The sequence below is a fragment of the Mastigoproctus giganteus genome, chromosome 1 (genome assembly GCF_048544385.1).
Source record: "Mastigoproctus giganteus isolate SK-2022 chromosome 1, ASM4854438v1, whole genome shotgun sequence".
NCBI lineage: Eukaryota > Metazoa > Arthropoda > Arachnida > Uropygi > Thelyphonidae > Mastigoproctus > Mastigoproctus giganteus.
Window position 1 is genome coordinate 65,495,185 of NC_143575.1, and position 25,034 is coordinate 65,520,218.

The window sequence follows — 25,034 nt, forward strand, 5'->3', positions numbered from 1 at the left end:
ATAGATTCTTTTGGATTGAAGAAGTGCCAACATATTACTTCTGTAACTACAGATTGGTTAGTCTTACTTCAGGCGTAGGAAAAATTTTCAAGGCAGTGATTAAGAGTACAATCTAGGGCCATTTAGAAAGAAGTGGCATTCTGAAAGACTTCTGCTTTGTTTCAGGAAGAATGCCTAAAACAAAATGAATGCCTTCTTAAACCCATAACGTAGGTTTGTTAAGGGAAAGGCATGTTTGACTAACCTAGTAATATATTTTGACATAATTACTCATGAGCTAGATGTAGAGAACAATTTTAACATAGTTTATTTGAATGCACCCCCAAAATAAATTATACACTAGGTGGGTTGAATTAAAAATAGTAGAGGAAGAAAGGATCTGAGAGTTACAATATGGACGTATATGAAGTTTTCCAAGCAGTGTAAACAGGTGGCCAGGAATGGTGTCTATCAGCGATTTATCAAAAATGATCAGAGGTGGGGAGGTTGTAATCCCACTGTATAAGGCAATTGTAAGACCTCATCAGAAAAAAGACACTGAACTACTTGAAAAGTCCAAAGATCGGCAACTTGCATGGTAAGATCAGCAGAAATCATATGAGGAAAGACTGATTATGTGGGCTACAGAGCTTGGCAACCAGGCACTTCAGAGGTGACCTGATTGAGGTTTATAAGGCTCCAAGAGGAATTAGTAAAATAAATGAAGGCAGAAGTTTTACTGTTATAAAAAATTCCAGAACTAGGGCCCATAAATTCAAATTACAGGGGAAGAGGTTTAATTAGATTGTAGGAAGCTTTCTTTTATCCAGCAAGTCATTGATTCCTGGAACAGGTTGCCTTGGCAGGTAGTTGAGACTAACAGTTTGAAGAAATTGAAGGATCAACTGGATAGTTACCTACATAAGAGAGAAATGCATAATTTGTATTTTCCAATCTTCTCTCTCTCTCTCTCTCTCTCTCTCTCTCTCTCTCTCTCTCTCTCTCTCTCCATTGCAGAAAAAGCCTGTTACCTCCTTGCACTGTACAGCTAATACTAAATACAGCGGATTCCGGTTATTTGGGGCAAATCTTACAAAACAGAAACCAGTCGAGAAAATAGTCAGGGTTTACTTCGCTTAATTGGGACAGCATGCCGTTTAATCGGGGCAGGAGACCGCAGCACTGGAGATTACCCTACGATTGTCTCTGACGGTACCACATGGTTCTGTCGAAATTCTGGAGGTCACAACCATAAAATAATAAAAACAATTAGCAGTCACCTGTTTATTGGGCTTTTCTGTTAGTGAAATATATCATAAATGGACTGTAAACTCGATCTTATTGAATTTGCAATAATACCGACAGCTGGAATTCTGTGTGTTATTACGATGAAATGTGTTTACACTTCCATGAAATTCTCAATCATATAAAAAAATTAATTTTCAGATCTTCTCTTCATTCCTATTTTTAAAGCTTTGTAACTCGTTACTCTGTTCTCACTTGCGCGTATTGTGTTACTTGCAATTTGTGTGTGCCGTGTTCTTTGTTATTGATTGCTTATCTTTTTACTGTTTAAAATTTTAACCCCCCCCCCCCCATCACCACCACCACCCACAAATGTCAGTGAACAGAAATGTCAACTAGTTCGTATGTACATATTACAGTACGTATTAATTCTTCCGATTTTCACATATCATTTATTTTTTTTAATTGGTAAAGTAATAAAGGGTAAATTTGTGCTTAACATATCTTTACTTTTATAGCCTGTGGAAATAGGAGGAATATTTTCTCTAATTAGAATCGCTGTTTAATAGAATTAAAATTCAATTCACAAACGTGATCACAATGACCAGCGCTTACTGCACATCGTATAGTGAACGGTACTTTACTATGTTGAGTTCGTCGTAACATGATTTGATTGTACAGTGAACCAATTGTAAAAAAAGGGAGGAGTACATTGTATTTTTAACTATTTACGTGAAACTTCGGATAACTCGGGCAGCCGCCAAAATGCACTAGTCCTGATGTGTCCCAAATAACTGGAATGGACTGTACTATGTGTGCAAAGAAGCTTGAAGCTTCCTTACACTTTATAGATGATATTAGTGGTAATACTAATGAAACTAGGCCATATGCTATAATACTACCACCACCTAATTCCGTTGTTATTACTACAGAATCCATGTGAAACCATTCTTTGAGTATACACCAAACTACACTGGAAGATAGTGTAATTAATATACAATAAAAATGTGATATAATTAATATAGATGCTTAAAAATATGGTATCTAAAGAGAATATAATTCATGTGCTTACTTGCAATTTTATATTTCACAGCTTGTTGGATGTCACAAAACGGATGACAAAAATTCCGTACCTAATGCCGAATTTTTTGTTGTGTTTCTTTTAATGATAGAAACATAAAGTAGGAGAATTGGCTTATAATTTTTGATCCAACTTTACATAAAAAATCATCCTGTTTATTAGACACAATGAGTCCCATAATATTTTATTAAGTGGAATTTTGAATGGTGACCACTGATGAGTGCAAAATGTAGGACTGCTTAGAAGATATGGAGTGCAAATTTTAACAATCAGACATCTAAAGGGAGATCTGAGGGAGTTGCATTAGATGTCAAGGAGGTTAAATAGAATGAATGAGCATATCTTGTCCCTCATAGGTGAGATGAGGCAAGAACTAGAGACTCGGATGAATTGTTAATTGTTGGCTTGGATAAGTTGTCCTCCAGTATAACAGAGGTAGTGAGTGTGGCTAAGTTCAGAACAGATTGGATGAATTGAATTACATTTTAGAAATGGGAATAGTATGAATATTCTGTTTTGTTTTTATTATTATTATTTTGTTTTATTTATTTATTTATTTTTGGCTGTTACAGAAAAAGACTACTTCCTTGCATAATTTGGTCTTGCTAATGGTAATATTAAACCATAAAAAAATAAAATGTAGTATAAAAAGTAAAATATAGTTATTTCATGTTCATATCGTATTATGCCTTGTACATTTACATTATTACAGTACTATTCTGTACACATGTTGGCACCTCTCATATTGTGGAATTAACTTCACAACTGGGTTGGCATAATTGCAACACAAAGGTACCTGCCCACCCACTGACGATAGTCCAGCAAGCCTTGAAACAGTGCCGTCTGGTTGGTGGTGCCCACTAATAATAAGTAACAATAGTCTTCTCTATTATTGAAGCGTTATTTAATCAAGGTAGTGCAGTACATGGTAACTTGCGAAGGTAGTCACAATATGAGATACAATTAAATCAGTGCTTTTACACTATGAGTATAGATTATATTTATGAGCTTTTTTTATGGTGTATTTACGCCAATATTATTTAGTTATTTCATGCTCATATTGTATTATGCCTTGTGCATTTACATTATTATTAATAAGTATATTATATATTTGATTATTAATATTCAAACTTAATCGAGAGGACAGTATACTTTAGCTTTATACTTCTAGTATACTAGAAGAGACAGTTAGAAATATTGACATTAGAATGAGCTTAGGAATAGAAAGTTTCAGAGAGAAGATGGCTGCATCATGTTTGAGCTGGTTTGGATACATCAAGAGAGAATTAACTTGAACAGAATAACAAGAATAATGTTTGAGATGAAAATGAACAAGAAGAGGCTGAGAGGATGACCCCGGGAAAGATGGAAAGATAAGATTAGGGAAGATGTGGAAATGAAGGGAATTGAGTGGGTGAGAATGACAGAAGATAAGATTTGGCAAGATAGAAAAAAATGGAAGGCTTTCATTCACGTGACCCAAACCTAGGTTTGAACAGCGAGGAAGATTCGGGGTATACTTCAGCAAACTTTAAAAGTTACATATAGGTATACCAATTGTTTCAGAACTCTTGTTCCCCGTCAGTAGGTGCCTCCGTAGCCAAGTAGGCAGGAGTGCATAGCACACGCTTCTTGATTAGACCGAGGTTCGAGCCCGTGACCACCAAATACGAAGGATGCGGAAAGGTCAGGGAAAGACCACCGCATATCCCCGGAGCAATATGGCTTTAGTTGCTAATGTTCCTAAAAACCAAATAACAACCTTGTCAGTAACAAACGACATACAAATGTAAAATAAGCATTTGCTGCTGCTAAGATTGAACATAAAGAAAGAAAAGTATATCTCACTCCCCACTCCCACCAAAAAAAAAAAACCACTAGCATTGTAAAATCCTCTTGACTATTAGTGTCTTGGGAGGCTCTCAGCAGCCCCTGGGGAACTATCTCCAAACTACCTCCTGCAATTTTAACAAAAATTATAAGAGGTGATGAGTTTAGGGTAAATAAATATCACCCAGAGACCAGGATACAAATCTCACAGTGGAAAATTTTATCGCCAAGGCAAAAAAAACAAAAACCAAGCAGTCAAAATTTCATGTGAAGGTCATGCTGATTGCATTTTTTTTAACAATTATGGAATGGTGTTATTAGAATTTGTTCTGCAAGGTATCACTGTTAATGCAGCCCACTACCGAGAAGTTTTAAAATGTAAAGATTTGAAAGATGTGGTCTGCCATAAATGCCCTTAAAAAAATGGCGAAATGGTTGGCTCCTTCACCACACCACTTGTCATCTGGTAATTTTTAGCCAACAAAAATGTTACCATTATGCCATACCTACCTTATTATTAGCTATATGGTGCAAGGAAGCCAGAAGCTTTTGCTGCACCAGTCAAAAAAAAAAAAAAAAATTCTGAGAGAGAGAGCATGAGTCACAAGTAAAAGGGAATCACCAAGAAAGAGAAGAATGATGATATCCAGCTCAGAATTCGGTGTGTCCCACGCCCGTACACACCAGATGTGAGCCCTATTTATGTGAGCCCGATTTGGCACCATGCGAATATGAAAAGAAAATGGTATCAGTTAATTCAAGAAAATCCAATCAAACACAACAAATCACTTAAAAGCATTTATAAAAAAAATTTCCAAAATTATTTTGGTTAATGGCAGGCACAGTAGAACAAGTGTGGCTGCTGCATGAGATTATATGAAAGGATATTAATAATACAAATATTTATCATTGAAATTAATTTTTTGCGACATCCACTCAACGTCTTGATCAAACTTTATATATCCCAATGTCTAGTACAGTTCAGAAAATGTTGATTATCTTGCTATGTTTTTTTTTTTTTTTTGAAATCCACTTTACGATTTCATCATCACTTATCATGCCCTTTATGAAAATCTTCTTTTCATATCTGTGATGGCAGAATAACAAGTCCATTTTACAGCTTGACAGTTGTCCATCAATTAAAAGTAATAAGCATTGGGAACAAGAAAAATCTTCTACAGTATAACTGAATAATTGTTTTTCAGTCAATATCTTGCAGTTAATTATGCTTCTGTTTTTTTTTCAGGAAGAAATTATAGCCAATATCCCATCTGGAAGCCCATCATCATCATTAGGAAACAGTTCCTGTGCCCATCAACTAAAAGAATTAATGGAGCAAGTAGAAACTATTAAATCAGAGAGGGAAGCTATTGAAGCTGAGCTTAAAAGTGCTACTACAGACATGAGTAAATACCTTAAATATAGAATTTTTTTTATGAACAATTTAACTATACAGTTGATCAAAGGCTAATTTTTGAAGAGACTCTGCCCTTAGTAATATACAAATTAATGGATGGGGGTTGATGTTTATACAAAACATCAACTTTGCCCACTGTGTGTGCAAAGTTGATGTTTTGTATAAACATTGTGAAAGTTGTTGCGTGAGAAGGGAATATAAATGGAACTGGTGTTTTTGAAATCTTTTACTTGCTTGTGGAAATCAGATTATTAAAACTGAAATTTGCCAAACAGGAAAATAAACTTCTCATAATAACTTGATTATTAAAACTATGAAATATATTTGAAGCAGAAAATCTTACAATGTCAAGTAAATTAGCAAAATGAAAATGAATTGTATATCAGTATTGAATTACATTTGGATGTTCTAGTGTAAAATGTTCTGGTATTGTTATATAAAATTTTGCTATTTTTGTTACTGGGTTATTTAGATTTCCTTATATAAGTCCTCTTGATTGTTATCAGTCAGGAAGAAGTCAGAAGTTAGTATATCAATCAGTACACTACTGTTATACTCACTGAAGAACTTAGTAATATATGCAAGAGAATTCTGTTTAATGGAATGCACCAGTCAATGCCAAAAACTATATACTTTTTTTTTTTTTTTTTTGTCATACTAACTGCCACTACTCAAAGGAGCATATTTCTAAAAAATTTAAGAAATCTTATATAAGTATGACTTCACATTTTGGAAAACCATAGAAGCACCATTAAATGCCTAAAGTGTGGACCAACTGTGTGGATGATGTTTTTGTGATTATAAATTTTCCTTTACTGACTTAGGGAGAGTAAGGAGAATTTGGATAATTTTCACTCCCACATGAACAACATTCATTCAAGTACAGGTAGTTCCCGACTTTACAAGTTAATTCGTTTCTAGCACACACTCGTAAAGCGGGAATTTATTTCCCATAGACCTAATGTTAAAAATAGGGGTTACATTATCAACAATGAAATTAGTTAGCTAATTAGTTTGTTTAAACAATGATTGATTTATCGAAAGAAATGAAAAATGTAGCCTGTAAAATCAAGCAAATTATAATAATAAAAATTATTTATGACTTACAAATGTTAAAAAATGTTTATTCTTCATCATCATCATAGACTAAATGCACACTTGTTGATCACTCATTATTGGCTTGTTGGTTTTTTGCACAAGGAGTCATCTTATTCAGAAATGCTTCAAGAGGTGTTTGTTTCCAAGATAATCCTCTCTTTTCTTTCTTTATAAATTTAAATAGCATGCATATGCATTTTTTTACAGAACACAAATTGCAACCAACACAATTTGTGTGGAGTAAAAAGTTTACAAAGCCTTAAAAAAAGGAATGAAAAGAAGATTCTGAAAAATTTATTTATGTTTTTTATACGACTGAAGATTTCAGTAAAGGGGAAACACATTTCACCATAACGTAAAAATCCACACAATTCCAGCAATCGGTATTTTTGCAAATGCAGTAACAGAAAAGCTCGATAAATCGGAAAGTGCAAACTGTTTTTAATTGTTTTATGATCGTGACCTCCAGAAATGTGCTTTAGAAAAATATCACAAATTGATTATTTACACTATAAAAACGACCTTTGAGAGAGTTATATAGCAAAAATTTCAATTTCGAGCTCATAAACCGAATTACCAAAAAACAATGTGTTACTGGGTTCACATTACGATATTTTCATGATATGATGGTCTCTGGAAAGGATTAATATCGAAAAGTGGGGTGCAGCTGTATTCTATAGCTGCACACGTGGTTTGAAATGCAGTATTTATGAATGTTTAACATTAATTTTTTTGCAATTAATGTTCATATTTTCGATTTTGTTGATACTCGAAAAGAAAAAAAAAAAAAAACTCGTAAACCCAGGAACTTGTAAAGCGGGAATTGCCTGTATGCACTTCACCCTTTAAATGGAAGTATACAATTTCTTATCCTACCCTAAGTACCTCCTTATGTACATAGTGAGGAAACCTTTCTGTCGTCTTACTGGTCTTGCAGATTAGCATCACTGGGATCCAACACCATGGGAATCTTGTATGTTTTTCCATGCACTGTGACTGGAAATTTGGAATGGATGATCCTGGTTGTTGTTGGTGAGGATCGATAAGGTGTCCATAGAAATCCCACTGATGCAAAAGCAGGCAAAACAGAATACCCAACCCAAGCAACTTAATAAATCTAAGGAAACACCCAAGAGTAAAGATACTAATATAGTTATGCTAAAAGCAAAAACCTGACTCGGTCTGCAAATCTAGTGAGGCAGTCAGGGAAGCTGTAGTGACCCAACTAAAGCCCCACCTAAAAGAAATTAAAATAAATAGCATGAGAAGAGTGAGAGAAAATGGTGTGCTGCTGGAAGTAGCAAACAAAGAAGATCTGAAAAAGGTGGAAACAAACCTTAAAACCTTAAAACTTGGATTAAAACCAGAAAAACCAAAAGAAAGAATCCACGTATACTACTATTTGATGTCACACAAATTACACCTGAGAAAGAATTAATGACAGACATGTACCTTAAAAACTTCCAAGAAATGAGTATAGACAAGTTTACTGAACAGTTTCAACTTCTTAAAAGAGCTACAAAAGGCCAGAAAAATATCCAGGTAAATATAGTGAAGATTTCCCCCAAGATTTGGAAGCACCTACAAGGACAGCAAAGAATCTATGCTGGATGGATGAGTCAGATTCAGGGAGCACTTCCGTGTGCAAAAGTGCTTTAATTGTTATAGATATGGTGATACTGCCAGGGACTGCAATCAGAAAACCCCTGTCTGTGGTTATTGTGCAGTTCCTGGCTTTGGCTGTACAAGAACAGCCAAAATGTGCTACCTCTAAGACAGCACGGTTGGCTGACTATGGCCACGATATCAGGGATGATAAATGCCCTTTTAAAAATGGCAAAACTTATACAATCTAGGGCCAACTGTGGGCCAGATTGAAATCATAAATGTGACTAGGGCTCTAAATCTCGTCCAATTGAATGCTCAAAGAGCAAGAGCTGTTGTAGATCAGAACAGACTCGAATTAGAAGAACATAATATAGATATCTTGGTGCTCCAAGAGCCCCACACACATGGGTAGGGTTCAAGGATACCCAAGAGGCTATAAAATAAGAATACACTTCAGGTGTCCCTTCTACAGTAATAGTAGTTAAAAATACTGACCTTACAGTCTCAAAAGTGGGTCACCTCTACTTCCCAGTGGCAGTGTGTGCCCATATCACCAGTGCAGTAGGAGAGTTTTATATTATATCTCTTTATGCAAGACCTGGTGAAGATATAAACCTTACTATAGATTACTTACTAGCAGTCATAAATTTGTTACCTACTGCAAGTGTGTGTGTGTGTGTGTGTGTGTGTGTGTACGCGCGCTGATGTCAACTGTCGGTCGGCCTTATGGCATAGCATACAGAAAACAGCCCGGATGAGAAAGCAATGACTATAACAAATATTTTAATAAAAACAGCAAACCTATCTATTCCACAGAAAAAACCAAGGAAGCAGGCAGCCCCTGAATTGACTATACTCGGGAGAACATTTCTATGAATTTCGGAAACAGGACTTCTAAGAACTTTGTATGTAGATCACTTTATTGCCATTTTAAAGTAAAATCAGTTAGAAACAAACCCTTCTTTCAGAAACATGTATACTACTATTTACTATTTACTATATGTATACTAACAAAAGTGAGTCTCTCTCGATTCAGGAAAAGGTCAAAATTATTTGAGTTAGAACGTGGTGCAAAAAATTTTGAAGTGGGTAAAAAGTTTTATTTCTCCTCTTCAACAGTATTGACGTTGTGGAAGAATTAACTATATAATATTGGTGTAGATACATCATAGTTTACCCATAAATTTGAACTACGTATGTAATATAAAAGGCATCGTTTTAATGGTATCTCATATTGTTTGTGCCTTCACAACAAGATAGCTGGTATTGCACTACTTCAAATATATAACGCTTCTCTAGTAGAGAAGACTACTCTTATTTATTTTCAGTGGATACCACCACCCAGATGATTGTTTCGAAGCTTTTTTGGCTTCATCAGTGAGTGGGGCAGGTACCCTGGTAATGCAACATGCCATCACAGTTGGAAAATTATTTCCACCAGGGCCGCATTTACACTTTTGGAGGCCCTAGGTGCAACACAATTATGAGGCCCCAAAAGGTCAGGTCAAGTCGGTACAAAGTAAAAAAAAAAAAAAAAAAAAAAATTGCTTCAAACATTTTTCAGTTAATCAAATTCATAAATATTTTTTTTTAATTTATTGAAAATAAAAGTCAACATTTCTATAAAAACTTAATAAAATAAAAATAACACAGCATTGGTATATATGTATTAAAAATAAAGTATTTTATGTATATATATATATATATATATATATATATATATATATACACACTATCATTGAATTATATTAAAATAAGTTAATTATAATAAAGTGAAAGTAAATAATTAATTAAGCATTCATTAGAGGCAGCGACAGGCAATTCCTCCATATGAAGCTGAAATACATCCAATATTTTAAATTAAATAAAACATAAGCCAGTAGTATGGCAAAAACTGTAGAGTGAAAATTAACATAAAAATAACCCAAATAAACAAACAAACAAAAAACAAGAATAGACATAAATAGTAGCCCAGAAACCCTTGTATAATTTCAAACTTTAAATCCAATTAACAAAAACTATACAAAATTTAGAATAATGCCAATTACTTATTAATTTAGCGGTACCCCCCCCGAGAGGTACCAGTTCCAAAAGACGTGAAATATCACCAAAAGAGGGTTAAAGGAACTACCAAACGAATAACAAAATCAAAATAAATTAAAATAAAATAGACTGACCATCATGCCCCATATCGACAGAGGACCACGAGGCCAATAATGGTCATGGAATCGCTGCATTTCAATCGCTATACAAATCATCGCAATGGTGAAAAGATCGAAGCACCAATTCACCCTCCCTCCTCCAATCGATCCACCAATGCAGAGGATTTGCACGGCGGTGGTCCTTATGCAGCGAAAAAATAATTTAAAAAATAAAATAAAATGATTAATGCTTAATTAATTATTTATTTTCACTTTATTATAATTAACTTATTTTAATATAATTCAATGATAGTATATATTACAGCTTCATATGGAGGAATTGCAAGTTGCTGCCTCTAATGAATGCTTAACTATTTATTCATTTTATTATAATTTAACTTCGTTAACATTTAAGATAATTCAATAGTAATGGGTCGATATGCTAATTTAGCATCGCCCATGCTGCCATCTATTTTCCTTTTTTTCTTCTATATAAGCTGATTCAGCTTACAGTATGTCAGTGGTGTGGCTCTGCTCTAGAGTGCAGTCTGTTCTATAATTTATTTTTTCGCTGCATAAGGACCACCGCCGTGCAAATCCTCTGCATTGGTGGATCGATCGGAGGAGGGAGGGTGAATTGGTGCTACGATCTTTTCACCATTGCGACGATTTGTATAGCGATTGAAATGCAGCGATTCCATGACCATTATTGGCCTCGTGGTCCTCTGTCGATATGGGGCATGATGGTCAGTCTATTTTATTTTAATTTATTTTGATTTTGTTATCGTTTGGTAGTTCCTTTAACCCTCTTTTGGTGATATTTCACGTCTTTTGGAACTGATACCTCTGGGGGGGGGGGGTACCGCTAAATTAATAAGTAATTGGCATTATTCTAAATTTTGTATAGTTTTTGTTAATTGGATTTAAAGTTTGAAATTATACAAGGGTTTCTGGGCTACTATTTATGTCTATTCTTGTTTTTCGTTTGTTTGTTTATTTGGGTTATTTTTATGTTAATTTTCGCTCTACAGTTTTTGCCATACTACTGGCTTATGTTTTATTTAATTTAAAATATTGGATATATATATATATATATATATAATGTAATGTAAAAAGTTAGGCAAAAGTAATAAAAATAAATAAATATAAATATATACTTATGCATATGTATATACACATAAGTATATATATATTAAATTAAAAAATAACTAACAGTTTTTTTTTCTGGCTTTGGTCTTAGCAAATATATCTATAATATCATCATAAGTAATTGAGGCGCCTCCGTAGCCTGGTGGGAAGGAGCAGCAGTGCGTAGCACATGCTTCTTGATTAGACAGGGGTTCGAGCCCGTCACCGCCAAATACAGAGGATGCGGAAAGGTCAGGGAATGACCACCGCATATTCCCGGAGCAATATGGCCTTAGTTGCTAATGCTCCTAAAAACCAAAATAACAACAACAATAAGTAATTGAGTCCATTGCATCTGATTCACTGAATAATAACAATAGGCCACTTGTTTTATTTCGGTGCAAGTTGCTTCTTGGATAATTTAATTTGTTTCAACACCGAAAATGAGTGTTCAGCACTTGCATTTGAAATAGGCATAGTCAAAAATATTTTTAAAATAGTTTCTACGTTCGGGAAGGTAGACCTTAACCTCTCATTTATAAATTGGTACATTTTTAATTGAAAAATTTTCTTCTTTCATCATTATTAAAAATTGCTTAACTTCGTAAATAAATTTTTCTGAGTCGATATCAGTCCTCTGAGTTTGTAAAATTTTGTTACTACTAGTCATGTACTTGTCTTGATCTATATCTTTCTTTAAAAATATGTCAAACATATCTAATATGTCTAAATAGCTTTTCGTCCTTTTGTTAATTTCCAAAATTAGCTTATCGCAAATGACATTAGAATTATTAACAATGAAACTTTCTTTTCCATGTAATATAATGTCATGGTCGAATTGTGAAACTTCGTCACACATTTTTTTTTTTACATTTTTTTCATTCTTTTCTTCCCATCTTTAAATTGCATCTCATCTGTTAATAAATTTGCTTCTTCATTTAAAGCAGCAAAACTATTTCTTATATCTAAAATAAAACCAACTAAAGACTAACAAATTATTAGCTAATAGCAAATCCATATCGGGATCTTGTAGAGATTTACTAGTTACATTTATTCGTTGTAAAATTTTGTCCCACACAATTGTTAAAATAGCAGTTTCTAATTTAGAAATAGGTTTTTCATAAGGAGAAATGAATAGTTCAAGTAATGCCTTAATTTTTTACATCCACGTTTCAATGCCAATATAGCATCAGCTCTTGCAGACCACCTCGTTTCACTTAGTCTTTTAACTGTTAAAGATTTTTTTCTAAATGTTTAAGGAGTATATCCCATCTTCTTGTTGAAGATGAAAAGTAATTATATACATTTTGAACAAAACAAAAATATTGCACTGCTTCTGGACAAGATTCTGCACCATAGTTGCCAATTAAATTTAAGGAATGACTAGAGCATGGTATGTAATGTGCAGAGGGACTGTGTTTTTTCAGCCTAGCTTGTAAACCTGTATAGACACCTTTCATATTTGCAGCGTTATCACAGTTTTGCCCTCTGCACATTTTTATATCCAAAGATAATTCTTCTAATTTTTTTAATACTACCTCTTCTAAATATAATGAATTATGTTGTGTAATACTGATGAACCCAATAAGTGTTTCTCTAATGTCAGAATTTGCTGCAAAGTACTTAATTATAATAGCTAGTTGGTCAGTATGGACAATGTCTGGTGTTGATTTGAGTATTATCGCAAAATAAGCAGCTTCCTTAATTTCTGATATTAATATTTCTCTTGTTTTATATTAGCTATTAACTCTATGAATTCATCACAAGTGTGGTAAGAAATATAATTTGATCTGCCAGAACCACAGTTGGCATACATTTTAATGTGATATTTTAAAAAATCATCAAATTCACTTAAAATAATGCAGACACAATAAATAATTTCTGCAAGAATCAGAAAAAATATCATTTGTATTGCCTCTAAACAATAGTCCCAATTTACTCAGTATCTTAATGGTAGCTATTATTCTTTTTAAAACCTCTCTCCAATAATTTTCTTCAGATTGTATTTGTTTCATCAATTCAGAATCAATGCGACTATTTGAAGAACTTTACTTTCTTTTGCGATATGTGCGCATTGCTCGTATGTGCTCAGTAGAATGCTTGTAATCACATTAGGTTTGTGTTATATTTCTCTGGTCATTAAAACACTTCATTAAGTTATTATTTGACTTAGAAAACAATTTGCAAACAAAGCAGTAAATTGATTTGCTTGTTTCTGAAAAATTAGCCACTCTCATTTCTCCTCTGTACCATTTACATTTCTGACATATATTCTATTGCGTTCTGTGTATTTTTTTTTTTTTTTTAATTTTTGATTCTACCAACATTCTGAGGCATATTTATTAAAATATGCTCGATAAATTTTTCATCAATACTAATTGGCCACACAGCTATATCAGTGGATAACAGATAACTTGCTTTCTGGTAAGTATAGACTCCAATTGAAAGTTTTCTTAAATTCTGTTTATTTATTTCATTTACTTCTTTTACTACTTCTATATTGTGCATATTTTGATGTTTTTCATTTTCATCTCCTGATTCTGATAACAATGTTTCACTTTCATTTCGAGTAATTTGATGTACATCTTCACTTCTATAAAATCCTTCATTTTCAGAAGGACGTAAGAAAGACAATTTCTCCCTTTTGACTATTTAGCTGTTTTGCATTTTCTCTGAGTTGTTTTCTTTTATTAGCTCTGGATTCAAACTTTCTTGGCATCGTTATGTGTGTTATACTATTAAAAGCAAAATAAATATTTATTAAATCCAAAATATTAAAAATAATTTTTATAATGAGTACTAAATTCTTGAGTTTTAGATCTATATTTATTTCTTTATATGTTACATATAATTACTTTTACATACTATATTACTGTTACACACAATTATAAAGAAATAAGTATAGATCTAAAAACTCAAGAATTTAGTACTCACTATAAAAATTACACGAAAAGATCAAGAAACCAATTCAAATTTAAAATAATTACGTTAAAAGCTAAAAAATATAAAAAAAGAAAGAATAGTATTTTTCTGTACAAAAAAAATTTTAGTTTTGTTAAAATAACAATAATAAATTTATTGAAAAATATATTCTTACCCACTCCGACAGCTAGTTTAACCATATAATTAGGTTTATGTACTCGTATACTGCTATACAATTATAATCAAATAGTAACTAAACTCTCAGTTGTTGCGTGTGAACAACGGTTAACTTCAATCGGTTACGGCCATGTGATAAAACAATATTTCAAATGGATGCCTCAAAATTTTCAGGGACTCTAGTTTTTATATTATGAATTTACTTAGATAGTATGAACCAGAGCTGTGATGCCCAATACGTTCTACGTTGATATCAATATTTGTAAAATAATAAGAGAAGTTAACCTCGATATAGTACATAGAACACTTCCGTATGATACTCTCCAGAAATTAAAACTAAAAAAATCGAAAAACTTACATTAGAGTAACAAATAGTTTAAAAATCAATTTAACACAATTAAAAATAAGAAAATTAATTAAAAGAATTTAACAAAAAAAATTGCAAAACGATTTTCCTTCCTAAAGCTGACAATGCTTTTCGACCGTATGTCATGATCACAGGAATAAAAATTACCGAATGAATGAGTATGAAACTTAAATGGGGATTATTTGTCTTCGTGCATGTGCATAAAAGCCCACAAATCGGAGATGAGATATGGCTGACGAACATTGACAGAAGTTTTGTGTAATTTAATTTCTACAGTTTCTGCAATTAATAGTTGCGTATAATTACATTGGACACTTAAGTATTTTGGCCTCATTAAATAAAAAAGTATGTTTTTCGTTAACGACGTGAAAAGCTAATTCTGATGCTGCTGAAGGAGAAGCCCGAACTGAGGCCACATGTGAATTAACATGAATATTCAAAGGAAAACGCATCAAACCCTGATAAGACGAGTCGCAATCACTGCAAGAAATGTTGTATATCAGGTCATTAATTTGGGTTGCGAACGAGGAAAGGACTGAGTGATTGTTCAGTATAGAGTGTAATTTCCGTATTGGCCTGGCCACAGTTTTAAAATCGGTATCTTTAAAGAATCTGTTAAGCTGTTTGTGCCACTGTTCAGCATATGGGACAGAAATAAAGTATTTTTTCATATTACTATTGTTGGTTGGTGTACTATATTGTATCCTATCCTTAGCTTGTTCCCTAATTTGGTTTATTGTAGCAAAGGGATAACCCCTGTTTAAGAATCTGCTGGTTAATATTTGTGTTTCTGAGTCTATTTTTTTTTTTTTTTTTTTTTTTTTTTTTTATGAGAACCCCAAACACGAGAGGTATTATAACCTATAGTACTTAGTACCGTGCTTGGGTTGGAGGTTGAGAAGACGAAAGAAGATATTTGTTGATATTGGACTTGAACTTCTGTAGATTGTAATTTTCAGGAAATACGTATGAAGGAAGGTTGTTCCAAAAAACGGCAGTTGAATGAATTAATGAGGAAGATGAAAAGTTGGTTCTGTGGGTTTGAAGTTGGACAGTAAATGGATGTTGGCTGGTGGCGGCACGTGTTTGGACTGTTTTGAAAGAGAGAGCGGGAATTATAGAAGCCAATTCAGAAGAACAGTGCCCATGGAAGTATCTGTAGAAGAGGCATGCAGCAGAAACAGTGCGTCTATAAGAAAGCGAGTGGAGAGACTCTGTTAGAGATGAATCATTAATTAACCTAACTGCCCTCTTCTGAATGGAATCAAGAAGCCTGAGAGAGGTTTTGGGGGCACCACCCCAGATGTGGGAACAATATTCCATGGCAGGGCGGATTTGCGATTTACACAGAGTGAGCAGCTGTTTGGGAGAAAAGTAACGCCGAGAGCGAAAGAGAAAACCAAGTTTTTTAGATGCAGAGGAAGCAATATTTGTAATGTGCTTGTGCCAAGAGAGATTAGAAGTCAGGGTAATCCCCAAAAGAGATATATCATTTTGCCTAGAAATCGGAGTGTCACTAAAGACAAGCATAGGAGCAGAAGAATCCTTTTTCCGAGATATGACAAGATTGAGTTTTAGAAGGGTTGAAATCAACTAAGTTGTCTTTGCCCCACTGGAGAATTACCTGAAGATCGGCATTTAAGGAATTGGCAGCAGATTTTCGAGAACTTGAAGCTGATTGAGCTGGACAAGGTTTCTCAAAATGGAAAGTTGAATGCAATGTGCTATCATCGGCAAAACTATGGATAGGATTTCCAGTCAATGGAAGAAGGTCATTGATATACAAGAGGAAAAGAGTGGGGGAAAGAACTGAACCTTGGGGGACACCGCATTAGTGGAGAAGTTAGAAGACAGAGAGCCATCTACCATCACCCTCAGTGAGCGATCAGAGAGAAAACTGGATAACCAATTACTAAAAACAGTTGGCAAACCATAAGATGGAAGCTTGTTTAGAAGACCTTTATGCCAAAAACGATCAAAAGCCTTTGAGATGTCAAGAGCAACTACTTGTGTTTCACTGAACCTTTCCATTGAATTAGTCCATAAGTGGGTAACATAAGCCAGAATATCACCAGTGGATCGACACTGACGGAATCCATACTGGCGATCGTTGATCAGACGGAAGGTTTCTAGGTAGTTTAAGAGTTGGCGGTTAATTGATTTCTCCATTACTTTAGAAAGAGTAGAAGTAATTGCAATGGGACGATAATTGGATGGGAGGGATTTGTCACCCTTTTTAGGAACTGGCTGAATATGAGCAAATTTCCAAGCAGAAGGAAAAACACCTTTGGAATAAGAAAGTGAGAAAAGGCGGCAAAGAATAGGAGTAAGTTCAGGAGCACAGGTTTCGAGAACAAGTGGAGAAATACCATCAGTACCTGGAGCTTTCTTAGCATCAAGATTCATCAAAATCCTTCTGATATCCTTTTGACGGAAGACCACAGGAGGCATTGAATGGAGCGTGTTAGGAATGGTGGGAGGTGTTTTACCAAGATCAGAAATACATGAGCTCGAAGAAAAATGGGAAGCTAGCAGGTCAGCTTTATCCTTGGCTGAAGTGACAACAGAACCATCTGGTTTGGACAGAGGTGGGAGCAGAGATGGGCAAAAGTTGCGGCCAATAGCTTTGGCAAGAGACCAGAATGCTCGGCTACCATTAGGGCAAGAAGCAAGTCCATTGTTGAATATTTGTAGCCATTTTGAAATTGATTAAAGATAATCGATCTTTTGTAGATGAACGGGTGATAGCTGTTATAATGTAGAAGCATACTGGTGTTTGTAGTTTTTCGATAGATGTTAAATTGGATTTTATTCAAGTCCTGAGTAAGCGTGAATAATAAATTGTCATTATCGCCAAGTCTACAATCCTTAAGGTTATTAAATAATGTATCGTAGTTCTTAATCCCAAATTGTATGCGTGTCTAAAGGGTTTTATAATGCTTTATACATGTGTGACTAAGGATGAAAATGCAGAGTTTCTGTAGGAAAGAATAGGCCAAATAGGAAATCCAGTCTTGTGTAATTTTACCTGACCAAAAAGTGCAGGAATATTGTATGTTCTGGCCTTCAATTCCTTTAACTGAGACATTGCAGTTGTTTTTTCGATACGTGGTTAACGTTTTATTGTATTGATTGACTAAATTGATAAATAGTGCCAGGTCTACTTCAAGATAAGCGGAGGTATCTGAAACAACTGATTCTAACTTATTAATATAATCAGATTTATTGAGTATTACCACTGTATCTCCTTTATCTGCCCTCTGTATAATAATGTCTTTATTTTCCCGAAGTTCACATAAAGCTGAACTGTCATGTGTATTCAATTTAGGAAGTCTCGTTCTTTTATGTTATTCACCACTTGGTTAACTTGTTGAATAAATAAATCTTTTTGTGGAACATTACGAAGTCAAGATTCAGTATCAGTTACGCCTGTTTTTTAGGTAGTTTTCAAGGTGGTAAATTATAATTTAATCCTTTGGATAAAAGTGAAATTTGGTCCTGCGATAGCATATAAGAGGAAAGATTTGTAACCTGTTGATATATCAGTTCACTGAATGCTGGGCAAAGGGGTGTTCGTGAACTAGCTGACGTATTCTGTAGTAGCACATTGTGTGTATGTGTGGGGGAGGTCGTCACCCAACTTGTATGCCCTTGGTTGCAAACCTGCAACAATGTATTAGAATTCGCATGAACGTGTCTTGACCCTCCCGATAATGTTTGTAATTTAACATGTTTGTTTTTTATATCTGAGGCCTATGCTTCCCGTTGCAAATCTATGGAGGTCTTCAATATCGTTAAGATGTAGATTTTTTTTAATTTATCGTGACGCTTTCTAACCTGGGAAAGGTATTTTTGTTTATTAGTAGTATATTGAGATTTTAAGGCAAGTTTAACGATATTACGCAGTGTGGCAAGTGCTAGTTGTTTTATACCCGAAATTTTTTGATTTAAATTGACCCTAGCAAACTTCGGAACAGTGTTGTTTTGAAGGCAATATTTTAGAAAAGAAATATGGTAACTTTGGGCCGAGTATCTTAGCGTTAATTTAATGTAATTTTGCACCAAGCTGTTCAAAAAAATCCCCATAATTATGTGTATCGATAGGTTATACCTGGAGAGAAAGGAAGTGAATGAAATAGTCAATAAGAGTTTAAAAAATGAATTGGATAGTACGAACCAGAGCTGTGATGCCCAGTACGTTCTACATTGATATCAATATTTGTAAAATAATAAGAGAAGTTAACCTCAATATAGTACGTAGAACACATCTGTATGATACTCTCCAGAAATTAAATCGAAAAACTTACATTAGTAACAAATAGTTTAAAAAAAATTAAAAACCAATTTAACACAATTAAAAGAATTTAACAAAAAAAAATTGCAAAACGATAAATTGCATAATATATCATTATTATTTTACAAATTATGAATTTAATATTTAAAAATAAGTATTTTATTTTGCAACTATAACTAGACTGTTTTTTATTTAGTTGTTTGTGGGGAGTTAGGTTTTAAAGTGAGGCCCCATCGAGAATGAGGCCCACAGCTTGTGCCTTATGGAAAATGCGGCCCTGATTTCCACTATATGAGAGATGCCAAATGGTGTATAAATAATAATGTATTAGAAGATGAAATGAACAATGCATAATTTCTTATGGGTTTAGGTAATTAACTATATAATGCTTGTTATAACCAAGTTCGACTGTACTTATGGGTTTAATGTTATTTTATTATTCCATCATTAATACTAATGCTTTTCTTCATCTTTTTATATTTGAGTATTCATATTTATATACTTGCATTTATATGTAAAATCAAATTTTCCTATTTAATAGAAGCCAAGTTTTTGTCGTCCTTATCCCAGGATGGAACTGTTAATGAACAAGCCCTTTCTGTAGAAATGCTAGGAGAGATCTATGGACCTATACAGAAACAAGTCCGTGAGAGTATTAGCAGACAGGAAGAGTTGATATCTGCTATTCAGGTTGGTGTATATGTATTAGTGTTTTTTTTTTTTTTTTTTTTTAACCCACGTGTTTTGTACAAAGTACATTTTTTCATACATTAGGAACTTGATATCCACAGACTGCAAGGTAAATGATTAGGTTTCTTGGCTTGCAAGAAATATTTTTTCATATATAAAATATATCATAATACTCTATCATGCATATTGATAACTAATAATTTTTCATGTTGTATGTAATAACAGCTGCCAACTCTGGTTACAGTTAGTTTTTCAGTATTTTTTGCAAAAACAGTTTTTCTCCAACTTTAAAAAATTGTGTAAATTTCTGCTTGTTTTTTTAGCACCTTGACCCATCAGATGTCTTAGTCTACATTGAAAAATAGAAATGCAGGATAATAGCCCCGTTTGGTGTGATGCTAATTAGCAATGTCTTTTAGTAAGATGCCAAAAAAATACAAACAACATAATTTCAGAATACATATACACAAAGATTTTCTATTGTAAAATCTTAAAAGAGGTAACAAAGTTTGTTTATATTATTTTCCTTATCTTGATGTAATCAGACATTTGCAAACAAATAAGCATGAGGTCAGTGAATAGAAAGAAATGCAAAAATAGATGTAGCATTTCATAGAGATGATGATATTTTCATGTGTACTATTTTTTTCGAAGTACATAATCCTCCTCTGAGTTTTGCTTATTGTGCAGGTGCATTGTTCAGAATATGTTTCCTGATAATGAAACAGCAAAAAGAAAGTTATTGCGGCAGATCAAAAACAGCAAGCACTGTTAACTAATTGCATGGTGGGGTTATGTTGTTGTTGTTATTTTGGTTTTTTTTAGGAGCATTAGCAGCTAAGGCCATATTGCTCCGGGAAATGCGGTGGTCATTCCCTGACCTTTCCGCATCCTCCGTATTTGGTGGTGATGGGCTCGAACCCCAGTCAGGGGTTCGAGCCCGTCACCTCCATAGCCAGGTGGGGAAAGAAGATGGCAGTAATCAAAGTGATTCCAAGCTATATCTTATTTTGGGTTGCTCTCAATCCCAGAATTTAAAGGTGACTATATAAGGTCCAACTTTAGGCACCTTCTGAATGTGAACAATCTGAAAGCATATGGGATTCCTTTAAAAGACTGTCTGGCATCTGGGTGTTGATAATATACCTGTTATAGCAGCATGAAAACTGAAATAGCAAGAAAGCTTGTGTAGCTAGACTGGTAGAACAGTGGCAACCTTTGACAAACTATTTAAATATATAAATAACCGCATGAGCATTCTTGGAGTCACCAAATTGAAAAGTAAGAATGATCATCTGTCTCATGTTCAAATCCATTTCACAGTCCAAGTTTCTAAAAACAAATTGATGAACTTAATTTGAACCCAAGAAAAATGTCTGAATTGCAAACTTCTGTTGAGAGAAACCCCAAATTCATGTTACCCTCACTCATGCAGAAAAGCAGTTCATGTTCCTGGCTTGAATAACCAAGTCCAAATTTATTATACAACAGTTTAAGTCTTTCACTACTGTTTTGGAAGTTGATTACCATAAAAAACTAGAAGGATAATTCTGACTTAGTCACTGGCATTCCTTGTGCCAAGGCCATGGAGAGTCTAATACAAGATAAGATTCTGTTCATTTGTTCAGTGAGAAAGTAAGTTATTGCTGCATGTGAATATATGGCACACAAGTCCCCATTGAAAAATAATGCTCTTATAAATGCTGTGGTAGTACAAATTTCATCAGTTGGCAGTGTATCATTTTCAAATTTGAAATTTTTTGTAGCCAATTTGCAGTACTTCTTGGTGTTAATAAAGAAAGAGAGGAAGCAATAGGTGTTTTGCAACATCTGTTCTGTCAGTTTAATTGTGAGGACTCCAAATGTTATTATGAAAGAAGAAAACCTATGTGCAGTGGTCCTTTAGTGAGAAAGTTTTTGTTATATATATATATATATATATATATATATACACAGGGTTATTCAAAATTAAGTCCAGGGTTTCAAACAATTCCTGTACACACATGAGCAGACATAGGAAGAAAGAAATATTTCCAGAATGCAAGTATAGTAATGAAGTTTTTTTTACATACCTCATAAATGTTCAATATGAGAGCCTTTAGTGATCCGGCAGACATCAACTCGGAAAAGGAATTCTTCCAATACACGGCTTAGTAAGTCAGGAGTGATGCTGTCAGTGGGTTTGGTGATCCGATCTTTCAGTTCTGGTATAGTCACAGGTAAGGGAGGCACAAAAACGTTATCCTTTACGAAACCCCACAGGAAGAAATCGCAGTTAGGTCGGGAGACGGAGGTGGCCAGGATTCGATCTGCTGATCTGCAGCACTCCCACATCCGATCCATCGCTGCGGTAAATGGCGGTTTAAAAAATTCCGGACTATGTGATGGAAGTGACATGGGCCACCATCTTGCTGTAGGATGAAGTTCGCACTATCATCCTGTAGTTGGGATAGAAGCTATGTTATGTTATTTGGTTTTTAGGAGCATTAGCAACTAAGGCCATATTGCTCTGGGATATGCGGTGGTCATTCCCTGACCTTTCCGCATCCTCCGTATTTGGTGGTGACGGGCTCGAACCGCGGTCTAATCAAGAAGCGTGTGCTACGCACTGCTGCTCCTTCCCACCTGGCTACGGAGGCGCCATGGGTAGAAGCCATATGCGTAATAAATCCAGATAAATCTCCCCAGTTACAATCTTTTCACAAAAGAAAAATGGACCATAAACTTTCCTTTGAGATATGGTGCAAAAGACATTTACTTTTGGAGAATCCTGCTCATGTTCCACATGTGTATGCGGATTCGATGTCCCCCAAAATCGCACATTCTGCTTATTCACTTTCCCCGACAAATGGAAGGTCGATTCATCAGAAAAAATCACTCTGTCAGCAAACGTGTCATCTTGTTCCATGCGGCTCTGCACTGCAGTGCACAGATCATCTGATTTCAAAGACTGCAACAGGGTTAGACGATATGGTTTCATTAGTAATCGCTTCTGCAAAACACACCAAACTGTAGTTTGTGGGATGTTCCACTACGAGGGCAAGCAAGTTCTTTGCTTTCCCTCGTAGCGGATTTCCTTGGGCTCCTTAGAAAAGTTTCCCTAATGCGTTCCACATTAGCATCTGATATGGGCGAGCGACGGGACTTTCCCCTTGCACAGACATCCTAAACTGCGTATACCATCGTTTAATTGTCTTGTCCGTCGGCGGATCTTTCTTAAATTTTGTCTGAAAGTGGCATTGCACAACAGTATACATGAAACTCCAACACAGTAAAAGCTTTCTCATTACACTCCGAAGCCATGTCGCAACAGAGCAGTACTGACGTCACAGGCAAACAAACAACTGCACAGCGGTATGCGTCCAATGCCATCTGGTGGTTAGCCGTTCAGCATACTGAACATCATGAGCGTGGGAACGAAACTTGAGATATTATGCGTTCTTTCGAGATGGCTACAAATGATTGTGACACATGCACTTTCCCAAAAAAAAATTCTGAAACCCCGGACTTCATTTTGAATAACCCTGTATATAAATAAATAAAAGTTGTAAGGATAAGAGAAGTAAAAAGAGTCAGTATTATATACATGATTATATTGTTGTGTATCATTAGTAAATTAATAAGAGGAGTTTACCTCAATATAGTACGTGGAACACTTCCGTATGATACCCTCCAGAAATTAAAACGGAAAAAAACGAAAAAATCGACAACTTACCGGTACATTAAAGTAAAATATAAATAATTAAAGTAAAATATAAATAATTAAATAATCAATTTAACACTTCAAAATCAATTCAAAACAATTAAAATTCAAATTAACGCAATTAAAAGAATCTAACGAAAATATTCAAAACGATTTTCCTTCCTGAAGCTGACAATGCTTTTCGACCGACTGTCGTGATCACAGGAATGAAAATTACCGAATCAGGCTAAACCTGCAACTTAAATAGTGATTATGTGTCTTCGCGCATGCGCGTAAAGGTCCACGCATCGGAGATCAAATATGGCTGCCGAACATTAACAGAATTCTCGTGTAATTTAATTTCAACGGTTTCTGCAATTAATAGTCGCGTATAATTACGTTGAACGTTAAGTATTTTGGCCTCGTTAAATAAAAAAGTATGTTTTTCGTTAATGGCATGAAAGGCTAATTCTGACGCTGCTGAACGAGAAGCACGAACAGAGGCTTCGTGTTGATTTACACGGATATTAAGAGAAAACCGCGTGGAACCCTGATAAGACGAGTCGCAATCACCGCAAGAAATGTTGTATACTAGATCATTAATTTGTGTTGCGAACGCCGAAAGAACCGAGCGATTGTTCAGTATAGTGTGTAACTTCCGTATAGGCCTAGCTATAATTTTAAATTCGGTATCTTTAAAGAATCTGTTAAGCTGTTTGTGCCACTGTTCAACATATGGGACAGAAATAAAGTATTTTTTGATATTACTATTGTTGATTGGTGCAGTATTTTGTATCCTATCCTTAGCTTGTACCCTAATTCGATTTATTGTGTTAATGGGATAACCCCTGTTCAAGAATCTGCTAGTTAATATTTGTATTTCTGAGTCTAAAGCAGAATCCGTCGTTGAATATTTATAGGCATTTAGAAATTGATTAAAGATAATCGATCTTTTGTAGGTGAACGGGTGGTAGCTATTATAATGTAGAAGCATACCGGTGTTTGTGGGTTTTCGATAGATGCTAAATTGTATTTTGTTCGAGTCCCGGGTAAGCGTGAAATTTAGAAAGTTTAATGACTTAGTATCCGTATCTTCCCTTTCCAGTGTAAATTTGAGTCTAGAATGAATATTGTTAAACGAATGTAAAATATCTTGGATAGTACTACTATCGGTAATAACTAGAACATCGTCTAAATACCTCCCATAGTATGTGATACGGGGACGAAAAGGTGTCAAATGTATCTGCTCAATCGTTGAGAGATAGATCTCTGACATTAAGCCACTCAGGCTCAAACCCATTGGTAATCCAAAAATTTGTTTGTACACCTTGTCTCGAAAGGTGATGTAGTTAGCCTCAACTAATAGTTTAATTAA

At 34.6% G+C, this 25,034-nt stretch overlaps 1 protein-coding gene across 1 annotated transcript in view; it reads left to right on the top strand.

Annotated features, from left to right (window-relative positions):
* ALiX (programmed cell death 6-interacting protein-like protein AliX) overlaps window positions 1–25,034 on the top strand; it is a 262,161-nt gene that overhangs the window by 216,558 nt on the left and 20,569 nt on the right. Inside the window, exons 12-13 of the mRNA XM_090373269.1 lie at window positions 5,382–5,541; window positions 19,829–19,977. Of these exons, the coding sequence (XP_090229395.1) occupies window positions 5,382–5,541; window positions 19,829–19,977 (309 nt within the window). The remainder of the gene's footprint in view (window positions 1–5,381; window positions 5,542–19,828; window positions 19,978–25,034) is intronic.